This window comes from Capra hircus, chromosome 2 (genome assembly GCF_001704415.2).
Source record: "Capra hircus breed San Clemente chromosome 2, ASM170441v1, whole genome shotgun sequence".
Taxonomy (NCBI): Eukaryota; Metazoa; Chordata; class Mammalia; order Artiodactyla; family Bovidae; genus Capra; species Capra hircus.
In genome coordinates, this window is record NC_030809.1 from 28,840,942 (window position 1) to 28,860,649 (window position 19,708).

A 19,708-nucleotide genomic window follows, 5' to 3' on the forward strand; every position below is an offset into this window, starting at 1 on the left:
TGCAGTGGGACCTCAGACATCCGAGAGCTGGGCGGGGGTTCCCAGAGACCCCCACGAAGGGATAATGTCTGTGACCCCAGACGCTGACCTGGACCTTCAGCCCTCTGGAGGAGACCAAGTACCTGTTCCGAGTGGGGATGTGGGTCTGGGAAGCCGGCCTGCCCCCAAACACCAAGCCCTCCGCCACCACCCACTACATGCTCCGGCTGGTGGGCATGGGCATCACCAGCAGCCTGTCCGTGAGTGGGAGGACCCTGGTGGGTGTGGGGAGGGGAAGGGGAAGAGGGGCAGGGCCCAGATGGGAGGGAAGGCCCCAGAGTACCTGACCTCACGAAGGCAGGGGATGGCAGTCTTCTGGCCCCCTGGCTCTCCCTGCTGGATCCGCTCTTTGGGGACCCTCTGAGGCCGGAGTGGGGGGCAACAGATGAGGCCATGGGCCTGGGGGATCCCCCACCCCGGGCTGGCTGACTCTGGCCCTCAGGCGCAGGAAAAGGAGCTGGACTTTGGGAACATGCTGGTGAATGGCAAACAGACCAGGATGCTGGTGCTCCTGAACGATGGCAACTGCACCATCCACTACCGCCTCTTCCTGGAACAGAGCGACCCCAAGGCTGTCGAGAACAGTCCCCTTGGTACTCAGGCCTGGGCAGGACTGGGCCCTCGGGGCAGGAGTGAGGGGCATGGGTTAACACTGGTTAACCGGACCATGGTTTGGGGACAGGGCTGGAAACTTGGTGCTTCCACTTGCTAGATGTGTGGGGTTGAAGGGTAATTGTCCTCTCTGAGCCTCAGTTCCCTCATCTGTAAAATGGGGCTACTGGTGGTGCCTACCTCCCAGGGCAGCTGAGTGGAACAAAGTGCTTAGCAGGTGCCAGTGACCCCAAGACTGGTCCCCACTGTCTTGGTCTGGAGGAAGCTCTCTGCTCCCCATTTCCTGCTCTCTAACCAGAGCTCTGCTGGCCCAGGGGAGAATGTCTGGGACTGGGTGAGAGGAAAGGCCGGGCCTCTCCAGGCTGCACTGGAGGCCTCCTCTGCTCCTGACCCCACCTGGCCGCCCCTGACGGCCACCCCTGAGCAGCTCTGCAGCTGGACCGCACCGAGGGGAGCATGCCGCCCCGGTCCCAGGACGCCATCTGCCTGACTGCCTGTCCCAAGCACCGGTCCCAGTACTCCTGGACCATCAGTTATGCTGTCGTCTCCCACAGAGGTACCTGGGCCATCTGCAGGGATGTCAGGGCCAGGGAGGAAAGGCGGAGGGCTGTGTGTGCAGGACTTGGGGTGGGAGGATGCCGAGGGTCCAGACACAGCTGGCAGGGTGGATGAGAACGTGCTAGGGTGTGCTTTTGGGTGTCTGGTGTACATGCCTCATACCAGCCACCTCTGTCTGTGTGGGTGTCCACATATGCGTACCTGAGCTATGGGGGACTGAGTGTGAAGAGTGGGGCCCTGTGTCTACCTGTTGAGGGATCTCAGGTAACCCCTCAGATGCCTCAGGTCTCAGCTTCCTCCCTCATAAAATGAGGTTGTTAGCAGCCTGCCCCGGGGGGCCACTTGGTGGGAGTCCAGGACAGCACAGTCAGAGGAGCACAGGAGAGTGAGTGGCTGAGAGTGTGGACTCCTTGGAATTGGATCCTGGCCCCAGCACTTATTAGCCATGTAACCTCAGCAAAGTTGTTTAACTTCCCTATGCCTCAGTTTCCACATCAGTAAAATGGGGATAATAATGGTGCACTGGTGAAAAAAAAAAAGTACAGATACATGTTAGCACATGGGCAAACCACGAAAACATTATGCCAAGTGAAAGAAGGCAGTCACCAAAAGCCACACATTGTATGATTCTGTTTATGTGAAATACCCAAAATAGGACAATCTAGAGAGAGAAAGTGGACGAGTGGTTGCCAGGGGTGGGGAGAGGGGTGAATGGAGACTGACAGCCACTTAGTACTGGGTGTGTTTTGGGAGGCCTGAAAATGTTCTAAAATCATTGATGACGGTTGTGCAACTCTGTGAATACATGAAAAAAAAAAATCACTGAATTGTGTGTTGAAAGGGTTAATCTTGGGGACTTCCCTGGTGGTCCAGTGGTTAAAGCTTTGCACTTCCATTGCAGGGGGTACCCGGTTCAATCCCTGGTCAGGGAACTAAGACCCCACATGCCACATGATGCAACCAAAAAATTCTTTTTAATTTTTTGTCTGCACTGCATGGCATGTAAGTTCCTATTTCCCTGACCAGGAATCAAGCCGGTGCCCCCTGCGGTTGAAACACAGAGCTTTAACCACTGGACCGCCACGGAAGTCCCCCCCCAAAATGTTTTTAAATGGTTAATTTTATGGTGTATAGATTATATCTCAATAAAGCCAGTAAAGTTTGAAAATGAATAACAATGTACATTAAATACAGTGGTGTTTGCCAAGCTCTTAGGACAGTGCTTGGTTCATGTAGAAAGTATCAGATAAGGTTTGGCTGTTGTTGGAAGTGTCCCAGGAGTCTGCTCCTGACTAGGGTCCTGGGGCAGGTTGCCCGGGACCCCTGCACCCACAGTGTGTACTCCCCTCCCCAGGGGAGCTGGGAGGTGAGCCCACCCCTCTCCCATAACCCCACAGATAACAAGGCTGGGGAGAAGCAGGAGCTGTGTCACGTGTCGCTGACGGCTGTGTACCCACTCCTCTCCATCCTGGATATCTGCTCCATGGGCAGCGCCGAGGGCATCACCCGGAAGCACCTGTGGCACCTCTTCTCCCTGGACCTGCTCAACAGTTACTTGGAGCGTGACCCCACACCCTGGGAACTCACCTATAAGGTGCCCACCCGGCACAGGTGAGGTGGGCCTGGGGAGAGGCAGAGCCTGTCTGGGAATGTTCTTGGAGCAATGTTCCACTCATGCCCCCAGCACCAGGCCCTGTCCAAGAAGGGGCTCCCTATCTGCCCGCCACCAATGTCTGCCCATCCTTGGTGGGGCCTGGAGAAGGCTGAGATTGACTTGAGGTCTCAAATGCTGACCCACCCCTGTGCCTGAGTCCCAGATTCTCCAGTTCCCCTCTGTGGGGAGACGGATGCCAAGCCAGCCACCCCTGAAAGGACTCCAGCCTGTCCCCAACCCTGTCCCAGACCATTTCTCTGCTCCACACAGCACCAGCCAGATCCCCCCTGTCTTCACCGCTCTGAAGCTCAATTTCAACTTTGGGGCGGCACCGATAGATGCCCCGCCCTCCGTGGTGCTCCTGGCCCTGAAGAACAGCGGCATGGTGCCCCTGGACTGGTACGGAGTGGGATGCAGGGGCTGGAGGTGTTCTCTTGTTGGTTGTAGCCCTGGTCGCCTGGTGTCCATGAAGTGCACCCCGACCCCACGCATCAGTTGGATGTAGACGCCAGGGTAGGACTAGGGTCGTCCAACGGGACATCAGATCTGGCTGAGTCGCGTCAATAGGCTCAGAAGTGGTAGACTCAACCTGATGGAGACTGGCAGTTGTTTAGTCACCAAGTCGTGTCCGACTCCTTTGCGATCCCATGGCCTGTAGCCCGCCAGGTTCCTCTGTCCATGGGATTTCCCAGACAAGCATACTGAAGTGAGTTGCCATTTCCTTCTCCAGGAGATCTTTCCCACCCAGGGACGGAACCCCCATCTCCTGCAATGGCAGGCAGATTCTTTACTGCTGAGACTGGCAGAGGCATCGTCATAGCTTAGCGAGTGAGAAGTAGCCACCACACGTGCGCCACAGCTGGCCACTAGGACCCTCTTCTCTGAGCCTCACACCAACCCTGTGAAAAAATCCTCCTCTGCTGATTGTCTCACAGATGGGAGGCTAAGGACTCAGCTAAGAGCTTTAGCCGTTAGAGGCAGAGCCAGTTCCCATCCAGATCTGTCTAGGTCCAGAGCCCCCACCTACACAGGTTAGTCAGCAAGAAGCTACAGGGTGCCCTGATCTCTGAGCTAGATAAATGCTCGGGCAGCCCCGACAGAGCCCCAGGCCAGTGGGGGCCGGGCCTGCATGGGGCGAGGTGAGGGTCTCTGCCAGGCTCTGCTGCCACAGCGTCAGTGTCAGGGAGATGGCTGAGCTGAGCAAAGCCACATGGGGCTGCAGGAAGAGTCGGAGCTGGGCACGGAGCAGCTGTGCTTCCCAGTCACATGGGGCCCAGGCCTGGAGACCGGAGTCCTCCTCGCTGGGCCCCTCCTGTGCTTGGCTTAACTCCCACAGGGGCCCTGAACTGGTGCCCAGTTAGCATCCTGTCTCCGTGCCAGCGCTGTTTCTTTCTTTCCTCCTGCCTCTGCCACGCGCCTTCATTTCCCAGTAAACTTCCTTTTGATGACTTCCAACTTTGCTTGGCTAGACGGAGGTGAGAAAGAAGTGTCCCCATCTGGGTCAGGCTTGGGAGGGGTGGGAGGAGAGCCAGGGGCCCAGCCGGGGTGTGGCAGTGGGTGGATGAGAGTGGGCATATGCATCTGTGATCTCAAGAGCCTTCGGGGTACATGTGGGTGAGACTGGGGGCGCTGTATTGTCCCCGGTGCAGCGGCCGCCCCTTACTCTCTGGGTTGTCCTGTCCCTCCCTGTGGTGGAGGAGTGGGAGCTGGTTCATTAAGCAGCTTCTGTCTGAGAAGGCCCGGGACTGTGAGTAACTAAGGGCTCCTGGCCCTGAGTGACTGGGAAGCTTGGCAGGCTATGGCCCAGTGGGGAAGGCCCGGGGCCTGCCTGGAGCGCTGCGTCAGCCATCCACTGAGCTGTCTGAGTGGCCAGGAGCCAAGGCCCTGCAGGCCCTGGGAGTAGGGGCAGGAGAAGCGGCCTTGGCCGGTGTCCTGGTGTGGAGCAGTGTATTTTGGTGGACTGTGTGTGCATGTGTGTTTGTGCAGGAGCACGCCAGCTCTCACTCTCAGTGGAGAGGGGCCAGGTGGCTGGAAATCGGACAGGCGGAAAGCCAGGCAGAGTGCCCACTGAGCCAGGCCCGTCCATCAGGAGATTGTCTGAGGTTCAGGAAGGCAGTCCGTGCTTCTTCCTAGATTCCAAACGCAGGGAACCTTCCTAAGAACACTTGACTCTCCTCGGCTTTTTGCGTTGTTGTGTTTCCTTTCAGTTTCTTAGAAGGCTATTTTTGAAAGTTCTAGCCGAGTCTCTGCTAAATTCATAAGGAGCAGACCGAGGTTTTATTCCTGCCAAGATCAGTAAAAAATGGGGAGTGTGGACTTGGCCTGGAGGCAGCAGCAGGCAGGACAGAGAACCCGAAGTGGGTTTGGGGGGAGCATCGGGGGGAGCTGGGAGCCATGCTGCTGCCGTGCCCCCACCAAGCCTCCTCTGCTGCCCCTGCACTTGGCCCAGGGAGATGTTGGGCTGTGTGTTTAAAGGGAGATCCCTCACAGGTGTAGGGGCACAAGTTAACGTCATCTGCTCCCTCATTCATTCATTAAGCCATCAGCCAAACGTGGACCGGGGCTTCCTTGGTGCAGGCCTCAGGCCCAGAGCTCAGAATAGAAAAGCGGACGAGCCTAGGGCAGATGGGCAGACCGGCCTTGTGGTGCATGGTGACAGACATGCTGCAAAAGACCCTTGGGCAGCGTCAGAGCTACTTCCCTCGGATTTAGAAGTGGTGGGAGGGTGTGCAACCTCAGAAGCACTTCCTGGAGAAAGCTAGACCTATAGGCCAGGGAGCAGAGGCAGAGAGCCTTCAGAGAGCCTTCTAGACAGGGGCCCTGGTGCAGACATGGGTAAGAGAAAAAGGCACAGCGTGGCTGTAATGTTGATAAGGATGTGGGCAGGGCCTTGGAGTCCTCTGATGGGCGTGTAATTCTTCTCCTTCTGAGGAGGATTGGCAGTTCGAGGCAGGGGAACAGGCTGGCAGGTTTCCACAGTCCCAAGTTGGGGGCCCACACCAGAGGACAGGCAGGGATTATTTGGACGGAGTTGGGGTGAGAGCCGAGAGGGAAACTGCAGACAAACCTGAAGTAGCAAGGTCGCCAGTTTTGCTGCAGATCAATATCCTGCAGATAAAACGACAGAAGCAAGTAACAAGTAACGGTAACAAGTCCAACAACACAAGGGTGATGGAAGAAAAGTAAGAAGCTCCCCACCCCGCCAGCTCCCTCTCCATTCGGCCCTGGTGGGCTTGGCATGTGCTTCCACTCTCAGCACTGGTACAAGGCAGAGACACGTGGACACAGTTACTCCTTCATTTTTTATTACAATAATGGCATGGTGTTACATGTATTACTCTGTGTTCAGCATTTTAACAATAACATTGTCACTCAGCCTTATGTCAGTAACATTCATTTTTGGATCAATAAAGATCAGTATATAGAGATGTAACTCATTCATTTTAATAGTTGCATAATATTCTGTAATATGAATGGACCTGATGTCTGTTTTGTTTTGTTAATTTTTAAATTCTTGGTATTAAAATTTTTTTTAAATTTTTTGACCATGCCACATGGCTTGTGGGATCTTAGCTCCTCGACCCAGGATTGAACCTGTGTCCCTTGCACTGGAGGTGTGGAATCTTAACCACTGGACTGTCAAGGAAGCCTTTACGTTTTTAAACCGCTCCTTTCAGATGACACTAGTTGTTCCCAGTGCTTTTTAATGTTTTTTCACCATCACTAACAAAGTTGTAATAAACATCCTTGTGTGTGTGTGCGTACATGTGAGTGTGCCTGCCTGCATGCGTGCTTACAGTTTTACCCCTGCAAGTTAATTCTCCCAAATGGAATTTCTGAGTCAAAGAGCATTTTCTGTTCTATGCACTTTCTATTCTAAAAGATGCTATCAAAATTCCTGCAACAAAAGGTGGGAGCAATTCCTCCTCTCCCTGTATTCGAGGATGTCTGTCCTTCCTGAACTTACCAGCATCAAATGTAACCATTTTTCACGATTCAGATGTGAAAATACTTAAGACTGATTTGAGGGGATTTTGATTTGCATTTTCCCGAGACTCTCCTTGAGTCTTTTCAGGTGTGATGCCCATTTCCCCCCGCTTCTGGCTATTCCCTGTTCATATACCCTGCCCAGTTTGAGGCCAGTTCATCCCTCTGAGAGTGGATGGAGCCTTCTTTTCAGATTGCGATCTTGGGACCCCTTTGTCACTTATTTGGGCACCTTTCAGAATGCAATATCTGCTCTACTGGAGCACCTGGCATCACAGGGGCACTGATTCTATGCCCAGCCTTGCTTTGGACTCAAAAATGCCAGTCTTCTTGGGGCCGCCTAGTTGGTGCTGCTGACATTCCTAGGTGCCTCAAATGGCCCTTCCTAAGCTCTTTGTCACACAGACCCCTCCAGGGTCACTGCCAAGCTCAAAGTGGCCACATATACAAGCAGCCCGCTGACCCCTGGTACCCACAATGGGAGCCCCAATTTCCATACTCCATTTAGTCACTGCTTCTGCTCCTAGGTTTGGGGGCCATTATGAAATGAGAATCCACAGCCTCAGTGTTTGCTCAGCCTTTCATGGGACAGCTTGCCTGATGGCGGAGAAGAGGGAGAGGGAATAGAGGAGGCCTCCATGCATCCCAGCTGGGGCTCAGAGCTCCTGCCTCTGGTCTGACCGAGAGGCTCCTTCGCCCCTTCTGTCTTGCACCCCTCCCCTAGGGCCTTCCTCTTCCCGAGTGACCAGCAGATCGACCTGGAGCTCTGGGCAGAGAAGGCAGAGTTTGATGGCACCGAGCTGCACCAGATGCGTGTGCAGGACAATTGCATCTTCTCCATCAGTCCCAAGGCTGGGAGCCTGAGTCCCGGGCAAGAGCAGATGGTGGAGCTCAAATACAGGTGCTGCCCCCACTGCTCACCCCGCCCTTCCAGTCCCGAAGACCTCCATTTCCCCCAACCCCTGGAGGAGCCTGGCCTTACACTGTGTGACTCCAGGGTACCCTGAGTGGCCACCACCCTGAGAAGGTGTTGCCTTCCCACCTACAGGGGAGGTTTAATTTTCCTCTTGCCCCATCCCAGCTCAGGGATTTCCGCGTAGCCAGCCCAAAGCCACACGCGTGCCATGACCCTTTGTTCTTCCATCCATACCAAGGTTCAGTAAGTCATCCTGGACTGTCTCCTCCCTTCCAGCCATCTGTTCATCGGCACTGACCGCCTCCCGGTGCTCTTCAAGGTGTCCCATGGCCGGGAGATCCTGGTGAGGTCCTGCCCTTGTCCTGTCCTGGAAAGCCTAGAGAGTGGCTCAGGGAGCACCGTTCCCCAGGGGACTGGGGTCCACATCTCTCCGCTGGGCACTTCAGTTCCTCCCAGGGAAGGATGCTGCTCATGGGCTTTCTATTTCCAGCTCAATTTCATAGGTGTGACGGTGAAGCTGGAGCAGAAGTATGTGCACTTCACCTCCACCAGCCATCAGTTCATCCCTGTCCCCATTGGTGACACATTGCCCCCGAGGCAGGTCAGTGGTCTACGTGGTCCTGCTCACCAGGATGCTGAAGTGTTCTCTGTGTGTCTGCATCAGCCCATGACAGGATGACAAGGCCCCTGTCCTCACTCACAGAGGTGGGGTTGCAGGTTGAACCTCAAGATTGGGCAACTGGGAGAGACCCAAGGCGAGAGGCTTCAGCTTCTAGGCACCGGTGCTGAGCCCTGTGCCAGGCCCTATTCCCATGCAAAAGCAGGGGGTTCCTTCCTTTAACACAGGGTTTTTCAAACTTGACCACGAACCATAGTATATTTTGGAAAACCCAGTTCATACATACACATCCGACTGAAACAAAAGTATCACAAATCAATACGTGCACCACTACATGCTGAGTGCTCTGATGTTTTCTTTTTTATTCTGTTCCACTTTTTAAATGCCAGACATGGCCTGGTAAACTGGTTTCAGCACCTGCTTATTGACAGTCACATCTTGAAAATTACTGCTCCAAAAAGGGCATCTTTCTGGAGGCTGAAATGCTAGAAAGTGAATCCTCATGAGGCTACAGAATTGTCTGTATTAATTGGAGGGAACCAGGTTCCTTCGTTCTGCAAATGTACGCTGGAAATCTCCCAGAGGGAGATGTAGAATTTTTCCAAACATTTCACAACTCTGAAATTTCTAATCATTTCGAATCCCTTGTGTTTCTGGGCAGAGGCCTCCAGCCACTCAGCCTGGAGCAAAATAAAAGGGCTTCCTAGACCAGAGAGAGGGTCTCATGGCCCCGGGCTCTGCTCACTTCCTTACACCACCCGTCTACCCACTGGCTTCCCAGAAGCCTCACCCAGAGGCCCAGACCCTCAAAAAGACAAGCAAAGACTCATATGCTTCCTGGAGAGCTTTCCAGAGAGACCAGACCACTCCCCTGTGACACTGAACACAGACAGTGGAAAATGGACAAAGGAGAAGACCAACTTGTACAGCCAACCAAACTCCACAACTGCAGTCAAGCATTTCCTTTCATTCATAAGATGATGACAGATGGTGGCCGGGACCTGCAAGAAGGCAGCAGAAACACAGTGAATGAACAGATTTAATCTACATTTTGAAGACAGAATCACTGGGACTTGCTGGGGATTAGATCTGGAAAGTAAGAGAAGGGGATGGAGGAAAATGTATTGGATTCCTACTTTGAACTCCTGGGAATATGTAGATGCCATTTGCTGAAGTGAGATTCACTAGGGGGAGGAATAGGTTGTAAAGAATTTGGTCTTGGCCAAATGTAAGATGCCTATGAAACAACAAGGAGGAGTCATCAAATAGAAGTTGGATACCAGGTCTGAAGCTCAGACAACCGTCCAAGCTACAGGAAAAAAAGCACATTCAGGAGTGGGTGCTGAGAAGGATGGGGAGGCTGAACCTAAATCCAGACAAACTCTTTATTCTCACTGTCTTCTTTCTCTCATTTCTAACATGGAGTCTTGGACCAGAAGATCTCTGGTTTCAGGCAGGATGTTCTGTGACTCCCCAACTTCAGGGTTAGTCTTGGGGGACCTCATACCTTCCTTCTGCTCCCTTTTCTGCCTTTAAGCACAACTGCCTCTAATGGCAGAGGTGGAAAGTGGCAGCCTCCCAGGTAATTAGAATGAGAGTCTAGAAAACCGTGAAGGGTCCGGATGGTGAGTGCATGGACGTTTCCCCAAATTCCAGCACTGTGGACGCAAGCATTAGTGTCCCCTTACACTTGACTTAGGTACGTTGAGAGCAAATAATATAAAGATTACATATTGTACTAAAATGTTGCAGGCTTAAAATACAGTTGTATACTTTGTGGGTGATCCAGGCAGAAGGGAAATCAGAAGTTTTTAGGGGAACTCTGGGACTGTAAGGGTGACCTCATGGAGATCAACCCACCCTCCCACAGTGAACACAGAATCCCAGCCTCCCTGCATTGTGGCTTTGAGTGGGTGTGAAGATTCCTCTGTTCCTCCCCCTGCAGATTTATGAGTTGTATAATGGTGGCTCGGTGCCTGTAACATATGAGATCCAGACCAACATCCTGTCGCAGGTTCGGGAAAAAAATTTTGATCACCCCATCTTCTGCTGCCTCAACCCCAAAGGGGAGATCCGGCCAGGCACAACTGCCCGGGTCTTCTGGATCTTCTCGCCTATTGAAGCCAAGACCTACACGGTGAGCGGAAGCCCCAGCTCACACAGGGTGGGGGTTTGGAGGTGGCCCCCTCCCAGCAGGCCTTGCTCTGACGAGGGCCTGCACCCACCTGCCTAACCTCCCAGGTAGATGTGCCCATCCACATCCTGGGATGGAACTCGGCCGTCATCCGCTTCCAGGGAGTGGGCTATGACCCCCACATCCTGGGGGACGCGGCCCCATTCCACAACCTCTCTTTGTGGGACAACAACGCCATCCACTCAAGGCTGATGGTACCTGGACAGGTAAGGCAAAGGGAGCAGGGAAGGCCTGAGGCCTAGGGGGAGCCTGAGGGCCCAGGGGGGCTGGCGCAGCGGGACGAGGAGGCTGAGAAGGGAATGACACAGAGTTGGAAAAGGAAAGGGATATGGGGCCGGTGGGGGCGGAGTCTGGAACTGACCCTCCTCCATATTTAGAATGCAGCACCCGCTCCAGGAGAGGCTTACGCTGCCCCCTAGTGCCCACAGGTGTTCCTGCGCAAGGCTCCCCCTGCTGCGCGGCCCCAGCCGCCCTCACCTGGGGCATTTGGGGGGGCACTGGGAGGGGTAGAAAGAAGCCTATTCTAGGGCTCTGAGATGCTATCTTCATTCAGAACAGCCTCTCCCTTGGAACTAGATGGGTTTTGCTGAAAGATACCTAGGGTCAGTAACCCTACCTTTAGTTCACACACTTCCCACTGTTTCGAGGCCTGCCTCATTCATCCATCCACCTTCCGTGTGTTTCCCCGCTGACCCACATGCCCATTCGCTCATCCCTGTATCTATCCACCTGTCCCTCCATTCAACCGTCCATGCACTCGTCCAGTCACTATCCACCAATACATCTGCCTGTCTACTCTTCCCCTTCTCCCCTGTTTGGACTCTTACTGAAGGATGAGTACCATGGAGGACACAGTTTTGGGGACACACAAAAGTGCCAGAGTCTCAGCTCTGAAGGAACTCAGGGTCTAGACCAAGAAAATGCCCCTTCCATGGCCTCGGTCTTTCCAGACACCCCTACCACACAACTCCTGCTCTGTGCCGGTGAAGATGCCAGCAGCTGACCACCTAGTTGTTCACAACTACCCTTCAGAGACTCAAATCATATTAGCCTTGCTTCTGCTTTTTGTAAGCAAATTCTGATTTATCAGCCCTTTCAAGCCTATTTTAAATGGTCAAAACCATAGGCTTCCGAGTGATACTGTCTAGGTTTATCCTAGAGACCTTTGAAAAATTATTTATATGCTCTGAACATCTGTAAAGTGGAGACAACAGTGGTGCCTATATCCCTGGGCCACTGTGAGAATTAAATGCCTGTCAGTTGCCGACAATGGTACCTGGCCTGTTGAAAGCACTTGTGACTGGTACTGGTGGCTAGGCTGAGTATTTCTTCACCTCCCGAAGTTGCCGTTGTGTTGTCTCCACCAACAGAATGTCTTCCTGTCCCAGTCACATATCTCCCTGGGAAACATTCCTGTGCAGAGCAAGTGCAGCCGCCTGCTGTTCCTTAACAACATCTCCAAGAACGAGACAATTGTCTTCGCCTGGCAGCTGAAGCCTCTAGATTTTGGGGAGGTGAGAGTTCCCTGTGTTTGCAGGGAACCAGAACCTTCAGAGGGCCTCTAGACTTATCCCATTCCAACCCATCCCACCCTGCTCCATCCCATCCCACTCCACTCCATCCCATCCCATCCCACACTACTCCATCCCATCCCACCCCATTCCACTCCATCCCATCCCACTCCATCTCACTCCATCCCATCCCATCTCATTCCACTCCATCCCATCCACACTCCTTCCTACTCCATCCCATTCAACCCCACTCCATCCCATCCCACCCCATTCCACTCCATCCCATCCCACTCCATCTCACTCCATCCCATCCCATCTCATTCCACTCCATCCCATCCCACTCCATACTACTCCATCTCATTCCACTCCATCCTACTCCATCCCATCCCCACTCCATCCCCTCACACCCCACTTCACTCCATCCCATCCCACTTCATCCCACCCCATCCCATCCTGTGCTATCCCATCTTGTCCCATCCCAGCCCTGTGAAGCTCCAGAGAGACTCCTTCCCCAAATATAAATAGGTGTCTGTGAGTCCTATGAAAGGAAAGGTGGCTCCTGAAGAGACAATCCCATTCATAGTGACCCTGAAGGCCTCAGTGCATGCCAGCTTCTATAGCATGGACCTGATATGCAAGGTAGGACCACCCTCAAAGAGAAGCTGGATGGCACACAGCTCCCAGTCTTGGGGGGGTGCGGTGGTCTGTGAGATCCCCAGATCCCCCCAAGGCCCCTCTTCTAAGGGCCAAGCTCTGGAAGAATGGGGGGACCACAGCACAGGCCCAGGCCAAGGCCCTCCAGACCTGGTCTTCTCTCTCCTTGTCCTGAGCCACAGGTGTACCAGCAGGAACGCCTGAGGCAGTATCGTAAGGACCTACAGGAGTGGAAAGACGAGAAGCTGCGGCAGGAAGTGGAGTTCACCATCACAGATAGGAAAGTGAAGGTGAGGAGGGCAGGGTGGGCTCTGAACACCACAGAGCCTTCTGATTAGCCTTGCCAGAGGGGACAGAGGTGGTGATCCGAGGTGGTCCTAAAAGCTGACCAGCCTGACATAAGAGATTAGATTTCTTTTATTAGACTAAGCATGCTAAGTCACTTCAGTCGTGTCTGACTCTGTGCGACCCCATAGATGGCAGCCCACCAGGCTCCCCCGTCCCTGGGATTCTCCAGGCAAGAACACTGGAGTGGGTTACCATTTCCTTCTCCAATGTAGGAAAGTGAAAAGTGAAAGTGAAGTCGTTTAGTCGTGCCCGACTCTTAGCAATCCCATGGACTGCAGCCTAGCAGGCTCCTCCGCCCATGGGATTTTCCAGGCAAGAGTACTGGAGTGGGTTGCCATTGCCTTCTCCAGACTAAGCATAGGCCCTCCCAAGAAACTGTGGATACAGAAAGCTGGCTGACCATTCTCTGCCTCATGTAGCCTGTATTTAATGAGTGGCTATTGGGTGCTGGCCACTGGGGATCCAGGGGGAAACAGGCAGAGCCCGCCTTCTGGTGGAAGGGAAGGTGGCATAGTGTTTTCAGGTGGAGGCTCTGGAAACAAGTGTCTGGCTTAGTTTTTGACCTTTGATGGATCTTAGCTAAGTTATTTAACCTCTTTAGTTCCCTCAACTATATAATGGGAGTCATATGACATCTGAGATTGGTTTCAAGATAGTCTAGATGAGAAGATTACCATAAACTGGTAATTGTTGAAGCTGGGTTGGCTGTAATGGAGAACTCTTTGTAGCATTCTCAGCACTTTTGTATACTTTTTAATAATATGTATTTTTATTTATTTATTGGGCTGCACCTGGTCTTAGTTCTGGCACAAGAGATCTCTGATCTCCATTGTGGCACGTGGGATATTTAGTTGTGGCATTTGGGGTCTAGTCCCCCAACCAGGTATTGAACCCGGGCCCTCTACATTGAGAACATGAAGTCTTAGCCACTGGACCACCAGGAAAGTCCACTTGTGTATACCTTTGAAGTTTTCCATATTAAGAAGGTTTACAAAAGGAATTCCGTGGTGGACTCATGGTTAGGATTCCGGGCTTTCACTGCCATGGCCCAGGTTCAGTCTCTGGTTGGGGAAGTGAGATCCCACAAGCTGTGCAGGGTGGCCAAAAACAAACAAAAAAGGTTAAAAAGAAAAGTTTTAAAACTTTTAAAACACAAATAAATGATCCACTTTGTGGCATTGGTGGGAGGATTAAATGAGTTGATGCTTGTAGATTACCTACAACAGTGCCTGGTGCCCAGAAAGCCTCCACTCAATATGAGCTAATATCAGTATTTATGCAAGGGGACTGGTAATAAATGAGTCAACATGTCCACCTTGCTTCCTCCTCCCAATGGTGGCACTCTTGCACCTTGATCGCCCCTGTGTCCCCCACACTGAACCCCCAGGGAGGCACTGCCTCACTCTGAGGCTCTAGCCCAGCTCTGAAGGCAAATCATGTTTTGAGGGCTATGGAAGAAGGGATTTCTGAATTAAGGCTTAATATGGGAGGCTGTTTCCTCATCCCACTAAAGCACAGCGTTCCTGGGCCCTGGGGACAAGTGCTGCTTGAGCAGCCTGCACTGTGTGGTGGCGTCTCCTTTCCTTCCCTTTAGCAAGGTAGCCAGATTTCCCTCATCTGTAGGCAGCGCTTCCCTGGGGAACCTTCTGGAAGAGGGTGTGGCTAGGAGTTGTGCAGGATCAAGAGGGCAGCAGGTGGTGGCGCTGACTTCAGGCCTTCTGTGGGTCAGTCAGCAGGAAGGGTAGGATGAAGGGAATCCCTCTAGGCCTCTTGCATCCTAAGCAAGGGTCTCTTTGCTTCCACAGAAAAGGGCATATTGTACAGCTTGTGAGCCTGCGAGAAAGTACAAGGTGAGGACGTAAGCCCAGGCCCATTTCCTTAAGATGTCTTGAAAGGATCCTTGCTTGCTCCCCAGAGATACCTCCAACCCCCAGTCCAGCCTCCTGGAAGGGAGGGATGAAAGTACTGATGGGTGGGGATGAGATGCCAGAGGTGTCGCCAAAGGCCTGGTTGGGGGACTAAGCACACATCAGTGATGGGAGTGCAGTCCCTAGCCCCTGTCATCAGTGCCTCCCCTTTCCCAAAGACGCTGCCCCCCATCAAGAACCAGCAGGATCTCAACCGGCCGACCAGCTGGAACCTCAAGATGGCGAAGCAGGAGACATTCTGGCCGTGCCCCCAGCCGCCGTCGCCAGGCATGCTCTGCCTAGGCCTCACTGCCCGTGCCCATGCCACCGACTACTTCCTAGCCAACTACTTCTCCGACTTTCCCCACCACTTCTTGCACTGGTGAACTCTCAGGGAGGGAGGGAGGGAGGGGTCTCCTTTCTCTGCTCTCTGCACTGCCCCTCCCACACACACTCCAGAGCAGGGGCTACCCAGACCTAACCCTTGCTGAGGGCTTGGAGCACGTGCAGCCATCAGTGGGACTACTGGGGCCCTGCTGGCCCCGAGATTCCCCCGCTACTGTCAGGCCCTTATGAGGAGGGGCAGAGAGCCAGAGCCCCCTGGGGAATCCACCTAGGCCTCCCTGCCTCCCCTCCTCCCTCCCTTTCCACCTTGGAGCGTCTCCAAGGCCTGTGCTGACTCTGAGAGTTGGACTTGATTCCCAAAATGCAGCAGCACTGTGTTTGGGTTAAGACTAGAGGCTGCTGCAAGCTCACCTAGGTCCTCATGACCGGGCAGCCACCATCACGGCTCAGGCCCCTGACCCCAGCATGGTGGCTTGCCCAGGCTACTCAGAATGCTATGGCCTGCCCTGCCCCCCAGGGAGCTGCCAAAGAGGATGTGCCCCAAGGTGGAGTCGGAGGCTGGTGAGGAAGAATCCCCTGACAAGTGGGCCTCTGTCTCCAACCAGGAGAAGCGGCTTCTGATTGACTGCCTCTCCGCCATCATCAGGTGAGCACCCTCCCCAAAACCCTCACCCCTCTGCCTCCCTCGTGAGTTCGGTCAACTCTGGGCCCACCCAAAGCCCCACAAGTCCCAGCCCTTCCTTTCCCAAAAGATAGAACTTCTTCACAAGATCCCTTCCACAGGTTGTTCCAGGGCCTTCTGGAGGGTGGCCTGGCTGGAGGGATCCTCAGGGCTGTGTCCCAAGTTCTGCCTTGTTGCAGCTGGTAGATGGGGTCTGGAGCTGGGCCACTGTTTTCCAGGGCTCCCACCCTCATCTGGGTACCTCTGACCTCCTGGTTCTTCCACTATCATATAATGATCACCGTTAAGAATCCGAGGGGGAGGGGGGGCAGAGATGCCTTTTTCTAAAGAAGAAACGGTGGGAAGAGCAATTGATCAGCCCCCCACCAGCACCTGTGGCCACTGTAGTCAAGAACCACCCCTTGGGGAACCCTGAAACCAGAGTCCCCCACAGGGGGCTGCAAGGCCTCTCAGTGAGGACCTTCTCCTCCCTCTCTGCCCACCCAGGGGCCTGCTGGAAGACAAGCTCTTCCATGAGGCTGTGGGACAAAACCTGGTGGAACAAATGCCTTACTTCTGCCAGTTCTGGAATGAGCAGTCGGCCAGGTTCGTGGCCCACAACAGCCTGCATGTGGTGCCAGCCCCATCTCAGTCATCCAAGAGCTCAGAGTTCAGCAAAGAGAAGGAGGAGGAGGAGGACAAACGGAGGCTGGGGAGTAAGGAAGGGGAAGAAGAGGAGGAGAAGGAGGAGGAAGAAGAGGAGGAGCTGGAGGAGGAGGAAGAGGAGGAGGAGGAGATGGAAGAGGAGGAGGAGATGGGCGAGGAAGAGCTGCGAGAGCAGGAGGGGGAAGACAAGGCGGAGAAGTTGCCCTGGACAGAGATGAAGCCCATGCTGCAGCCCACATCCCAGGAGTCCCTGAAATGGCAGTGGCAGCAGCAGATGAAGGCCTTACTGAAGGAGAGGCAAGAGCAAGATGAGAAGGAGGCCATCAGCCGGTGAGCAGCCAAGCCCAGGCGAAGGTTTGGAGGGGGCGCTGAGTGCAGAAGGGTCCTAGGAGGCAGTGGCGTGCTGGGCGGATACCTGTCTCAGCTTCTCTTTCCAACTCCGCGTTCATTGGCTGCGCTGCTGGAAGCTTAAGGTCTCAGGGGGCGCTATGTACAGAATGGCGATCTGAGCTTTAATTTTTCTTCTCCAAGAGCAGACTATTAACATTTACCATCACACCACTTCCAGCAGGGTGATTACAGTCGTCAAAGCACTTAAGTGACTTTCTAGAGCCGGGAGCAAAGTACCACCTCTTCTGGCACTGCTGTTTCCTGGGGCTGCTCTATGGCTTTCTGTCCACGGTGGGATTCCCTAGGAGCTCCTTCTGTGCGGTCTCATCGCTCAGTACCTTTCCCCAAGCCTGGTCCTGGGATGGGAACCCGGCTTGTCCGAGTTCGAATCCCTCTCCGGTGCCAACGGCATGCCATTTAGCACTTTGTCTCTTTGAGTCACGGTTTGAACGTCTGTAAAATCCGGACGAGAATGTTTCATGGTGTTGGGAGGGCGGGGAATTAAGTGAGAATCCACCTAAAGCTCGGGGCAAACGGTACAGCACAGAGGAAGCCAGTGGAGAAGCCCAGCGCAAGTCGGTGGCGGCGCTGACCCCGGGGCGCCCGCCTCCCGCCGCGCAGGCTCCCGGCTTTCGCTATCCTGCAGGAGGCGCTGCTGGAGAACATGATCCAGAACATCCTGGTGGAGGCGAGCCGCGGGGAGGTGGTGCTCACCTCGCGACCACGCATCATCGCCCTGCCGCCGCTCAGTGTTCCCAGGTGGGGGCACCGGGGCCAGCGGCCGCCGGAGGGCGCGAGGGGCGGCATGGGCGGGCAGGGGCGCCGGGAAGCTTCTCCTCCACTTCCCCTACCTGGGGCTTTCTGTCTTCCAGGATTCTGAGTCCCGAGTCGCTGCCGGCAGCAGCCCCGGGGCCGCAGCAAGCGGAGATGCCCGGCTCGTTTGAACCGCCCCCCACCGACTGTTTGCAGACGCAAGCGCCCACCCCTTCCGACTTGCATCTGTAGATTCCTCACGACCTTTTCTCCACCCCCCAGTAAAGCATTTAGCTACCACCCCCAACACACACACACATCTGCCTTCACTTTATTTCCTCATAAGCGACAAGAACTCGCGCGCAGTCTGAGAGGCACAGATGGTGGAAGCGGCCAAGGTGGACCGCACTGACTCTTTGGAGCTGGGAGGTTGAGTCGCTCCTCTCCACTAGGCAGCTGGGCGAGAGTTCTGTGGTCTGGCCAGTGGAGGGCGCTCCGGGTGGTTTCTGGCCGGCTTTTGCCCCAGCAGAGCCGGGTGGCCTGGTCTGCACAGCAGGTGGCCGCGGAGCAAAAGGGGCCATCCCTTCCCTTTCCCCGCCGCACCTGCTCCGAGGTTCGGCCTTTCCACTGCTAGCTTTTACTCAGCATCTGCCGGGCTCCCGGGACTCTGTGGAGGTTGAGAGGAAGGGAAATCGAGGCACGTCGAGGAAGGTCAAGAATTTGACGCTGGGACGGGGACGGAGCGCATCGCTAAGCCGCGGGCCACAGACCCTATTAAATGTGAATTCGAATCCCCCAGGCCAGAGGATGCCCCAGTTTCCCTAGGACACCCAACCTCCCGCTCCCCCTAACCTCCGCCTGGTAGCCTCTGTCCTCGGCTCCTCCCCACCCCCTCCCCGAGGCAGGTGGGTGGAAAAGTGACATCTGGTGTTGTTCCAGAGGCACCCAGGTCCCCGACACCCTCCTCCACCCCCACCGCCAAGGCCTCAGAGGAGCTCCGGCCCCGAAGCCTAGGCGGGGATGGGGAGAGGGGTGAGGGGGCGCTCCGCCTCCTCTGAGTCAATATTTGCCCCGAGCAAACGGGCGCCCGGACAGGTGTGTGTGTGTGTGTGTGTGTGTGTGTGTGTGTGTGTGTGTGTGTGTGTGTGTGTGTGTGTGTGTTCGTGCGCGCGTGCGCTCGCGCGTATGTGTGTCTCTATGGGCGGGGACTGAGTAGGCCGTATAAAGCGCGCTGAGCCGGGGCTCCCGCACAAGCTCCGCGGCTTGCGCTGGGGACCAAGCCAAGCGGGGCCGGGCCGGGTGGAGGGTGGCCAGGAAGGGAGGGGCGGACCAGGTGCGCACCTGCAGTGGCCGCCGCGGCCGCCGACGTGTCAGCCGCAGATGCGCGCAGGTGAGGGCGGCGGCTATCGGGCGCCGGACAGCACGGCACTCGCCGAAGACCAGGACCAGGAGACCGCCGAGGGCCACAGCCAGGCCCCGGACCCCCCGCTCCCGCCCCGCGACGAGCCCCTCGCACAAACCGGACCTGAGCGTTTTGTTCGTTCGGCTCGCGTGAGGCAGGGGCGGCCTCTCAGCACCCGCCCGGGGGCCCAGGCCGATCGCCACGCAGGCACCTGTCGCCGCCGCCGCCATACGGGTCGGAGAGGCTGTGCGCCGCTCCCCGGGGACATCCGGCTCCCATCCGGCCCCGCCCGCCCTGTCCTGTCCGGCCCGCGGCTCAAGGGCTGCCCGCTTCGATTCCGGATAATGCGGGCTGGCAGAGCCAGCTCCACCGGGTGGCGTAGGGGGTCTGGGGGCCAGTTTAGGCGTTCTTCCAGAGGTGGAAACCCGGGTTTCTAGTCTGGCTCTGTCCCAGCGACTTCTGTGGTCTTGGGCAAGTCATTTCCCGGCTTCT

General features: G+C 55.2%; 1 protein-coding gene and 1 long non-coding RNA gene across 2 annotated transcripts in view; one reads left to right on the forward strand and one right to left on the reverse strand.

Annotated features, from left to right (window-relative positions):
• CFAP65 (cilia and flagella associated protein 65) overlaps window positions 1–18,129 on the forward strand; it is a 36,925-nt gene extending 18,796 nt beyond the window's left edge. Inside the window, exons 14-32 of the mRNA XM_018059301.1 lie at window positions 81–239; window positions 482–632; window positions 1,079–1,207; window positions 2,607–2,820; window positions 3,134–3,262; window positions 7,575–7,751; window positions 8,043–8,109; window positions 8,257–8,367; window positions 10,331–10,522; window positions 10,627–10,785; window positions 11,950–12,093; window positions 12,616–12,729; window positions 12,927–13,034; window positions 14,898–14,942; window positions 15,179–15,381; window positions 15,862–15,990; window positions 16,513–17,001; window positions 17,683–17,820; window positions 17,934–18,129. Of these exons, the coding sequence (XP_017914790.1) occupies window positions 81–239; window positions 482–632; window positions 1,079–1,207; window positions 2,607–2,820; window positions 3,134–3,262; window positions 7,575–7,751; window positions 8,043–8,109; window positions 8,257–8,367; window positions 10,331–10,522; window positions 10,627–10,785; window positions 11,950–12,093; window positions 12,616–12,729; window positions 12,927–13,034; window positions 14,898–14,942; window positions 15,179–15,381; window positions 15,862–15,990; window positions 16,513–17,001; window positions 17,683–17,820; window positions 17,934–18,066 (2,991 nt within the window). The 3' untranslated portion in view covers window positions 18,067–18,129. The remainder of the gene's footprint in view (window positions 1–80; window positions 240–481; window positions 633–1,078; window positions 1,208–2,606; window positions 2,821–3,133; window positions 3,263–7,574; window positions 7,752–8,042; window positions 8,110–8,256; window positions 8,368–10,330; window positions 10,523–10,626; window positions 10,786–11,949; window positions 12,094–12,615; window positions 12,730–12,926; window positions 13,035–14,897; window positions 14,943–15,178; window positions 15,382–15,861; window positions 15,991–16,512; window positions 17,002–17,682; window positions 17,821–17,933) is intronic.
• Window positions 18,130–19,314, reverse strand: LOC108637656. The gene is made up of 2 exons (XR_001919211.1): window positions 19,156–19,314; window positions 18,130–18,481 (listed from the first exon to the last, which is right to left on the reverse strand). It is a non-coding gene; the product is annotated as an uncharacterized LOC108637656 (long non-coding RNA).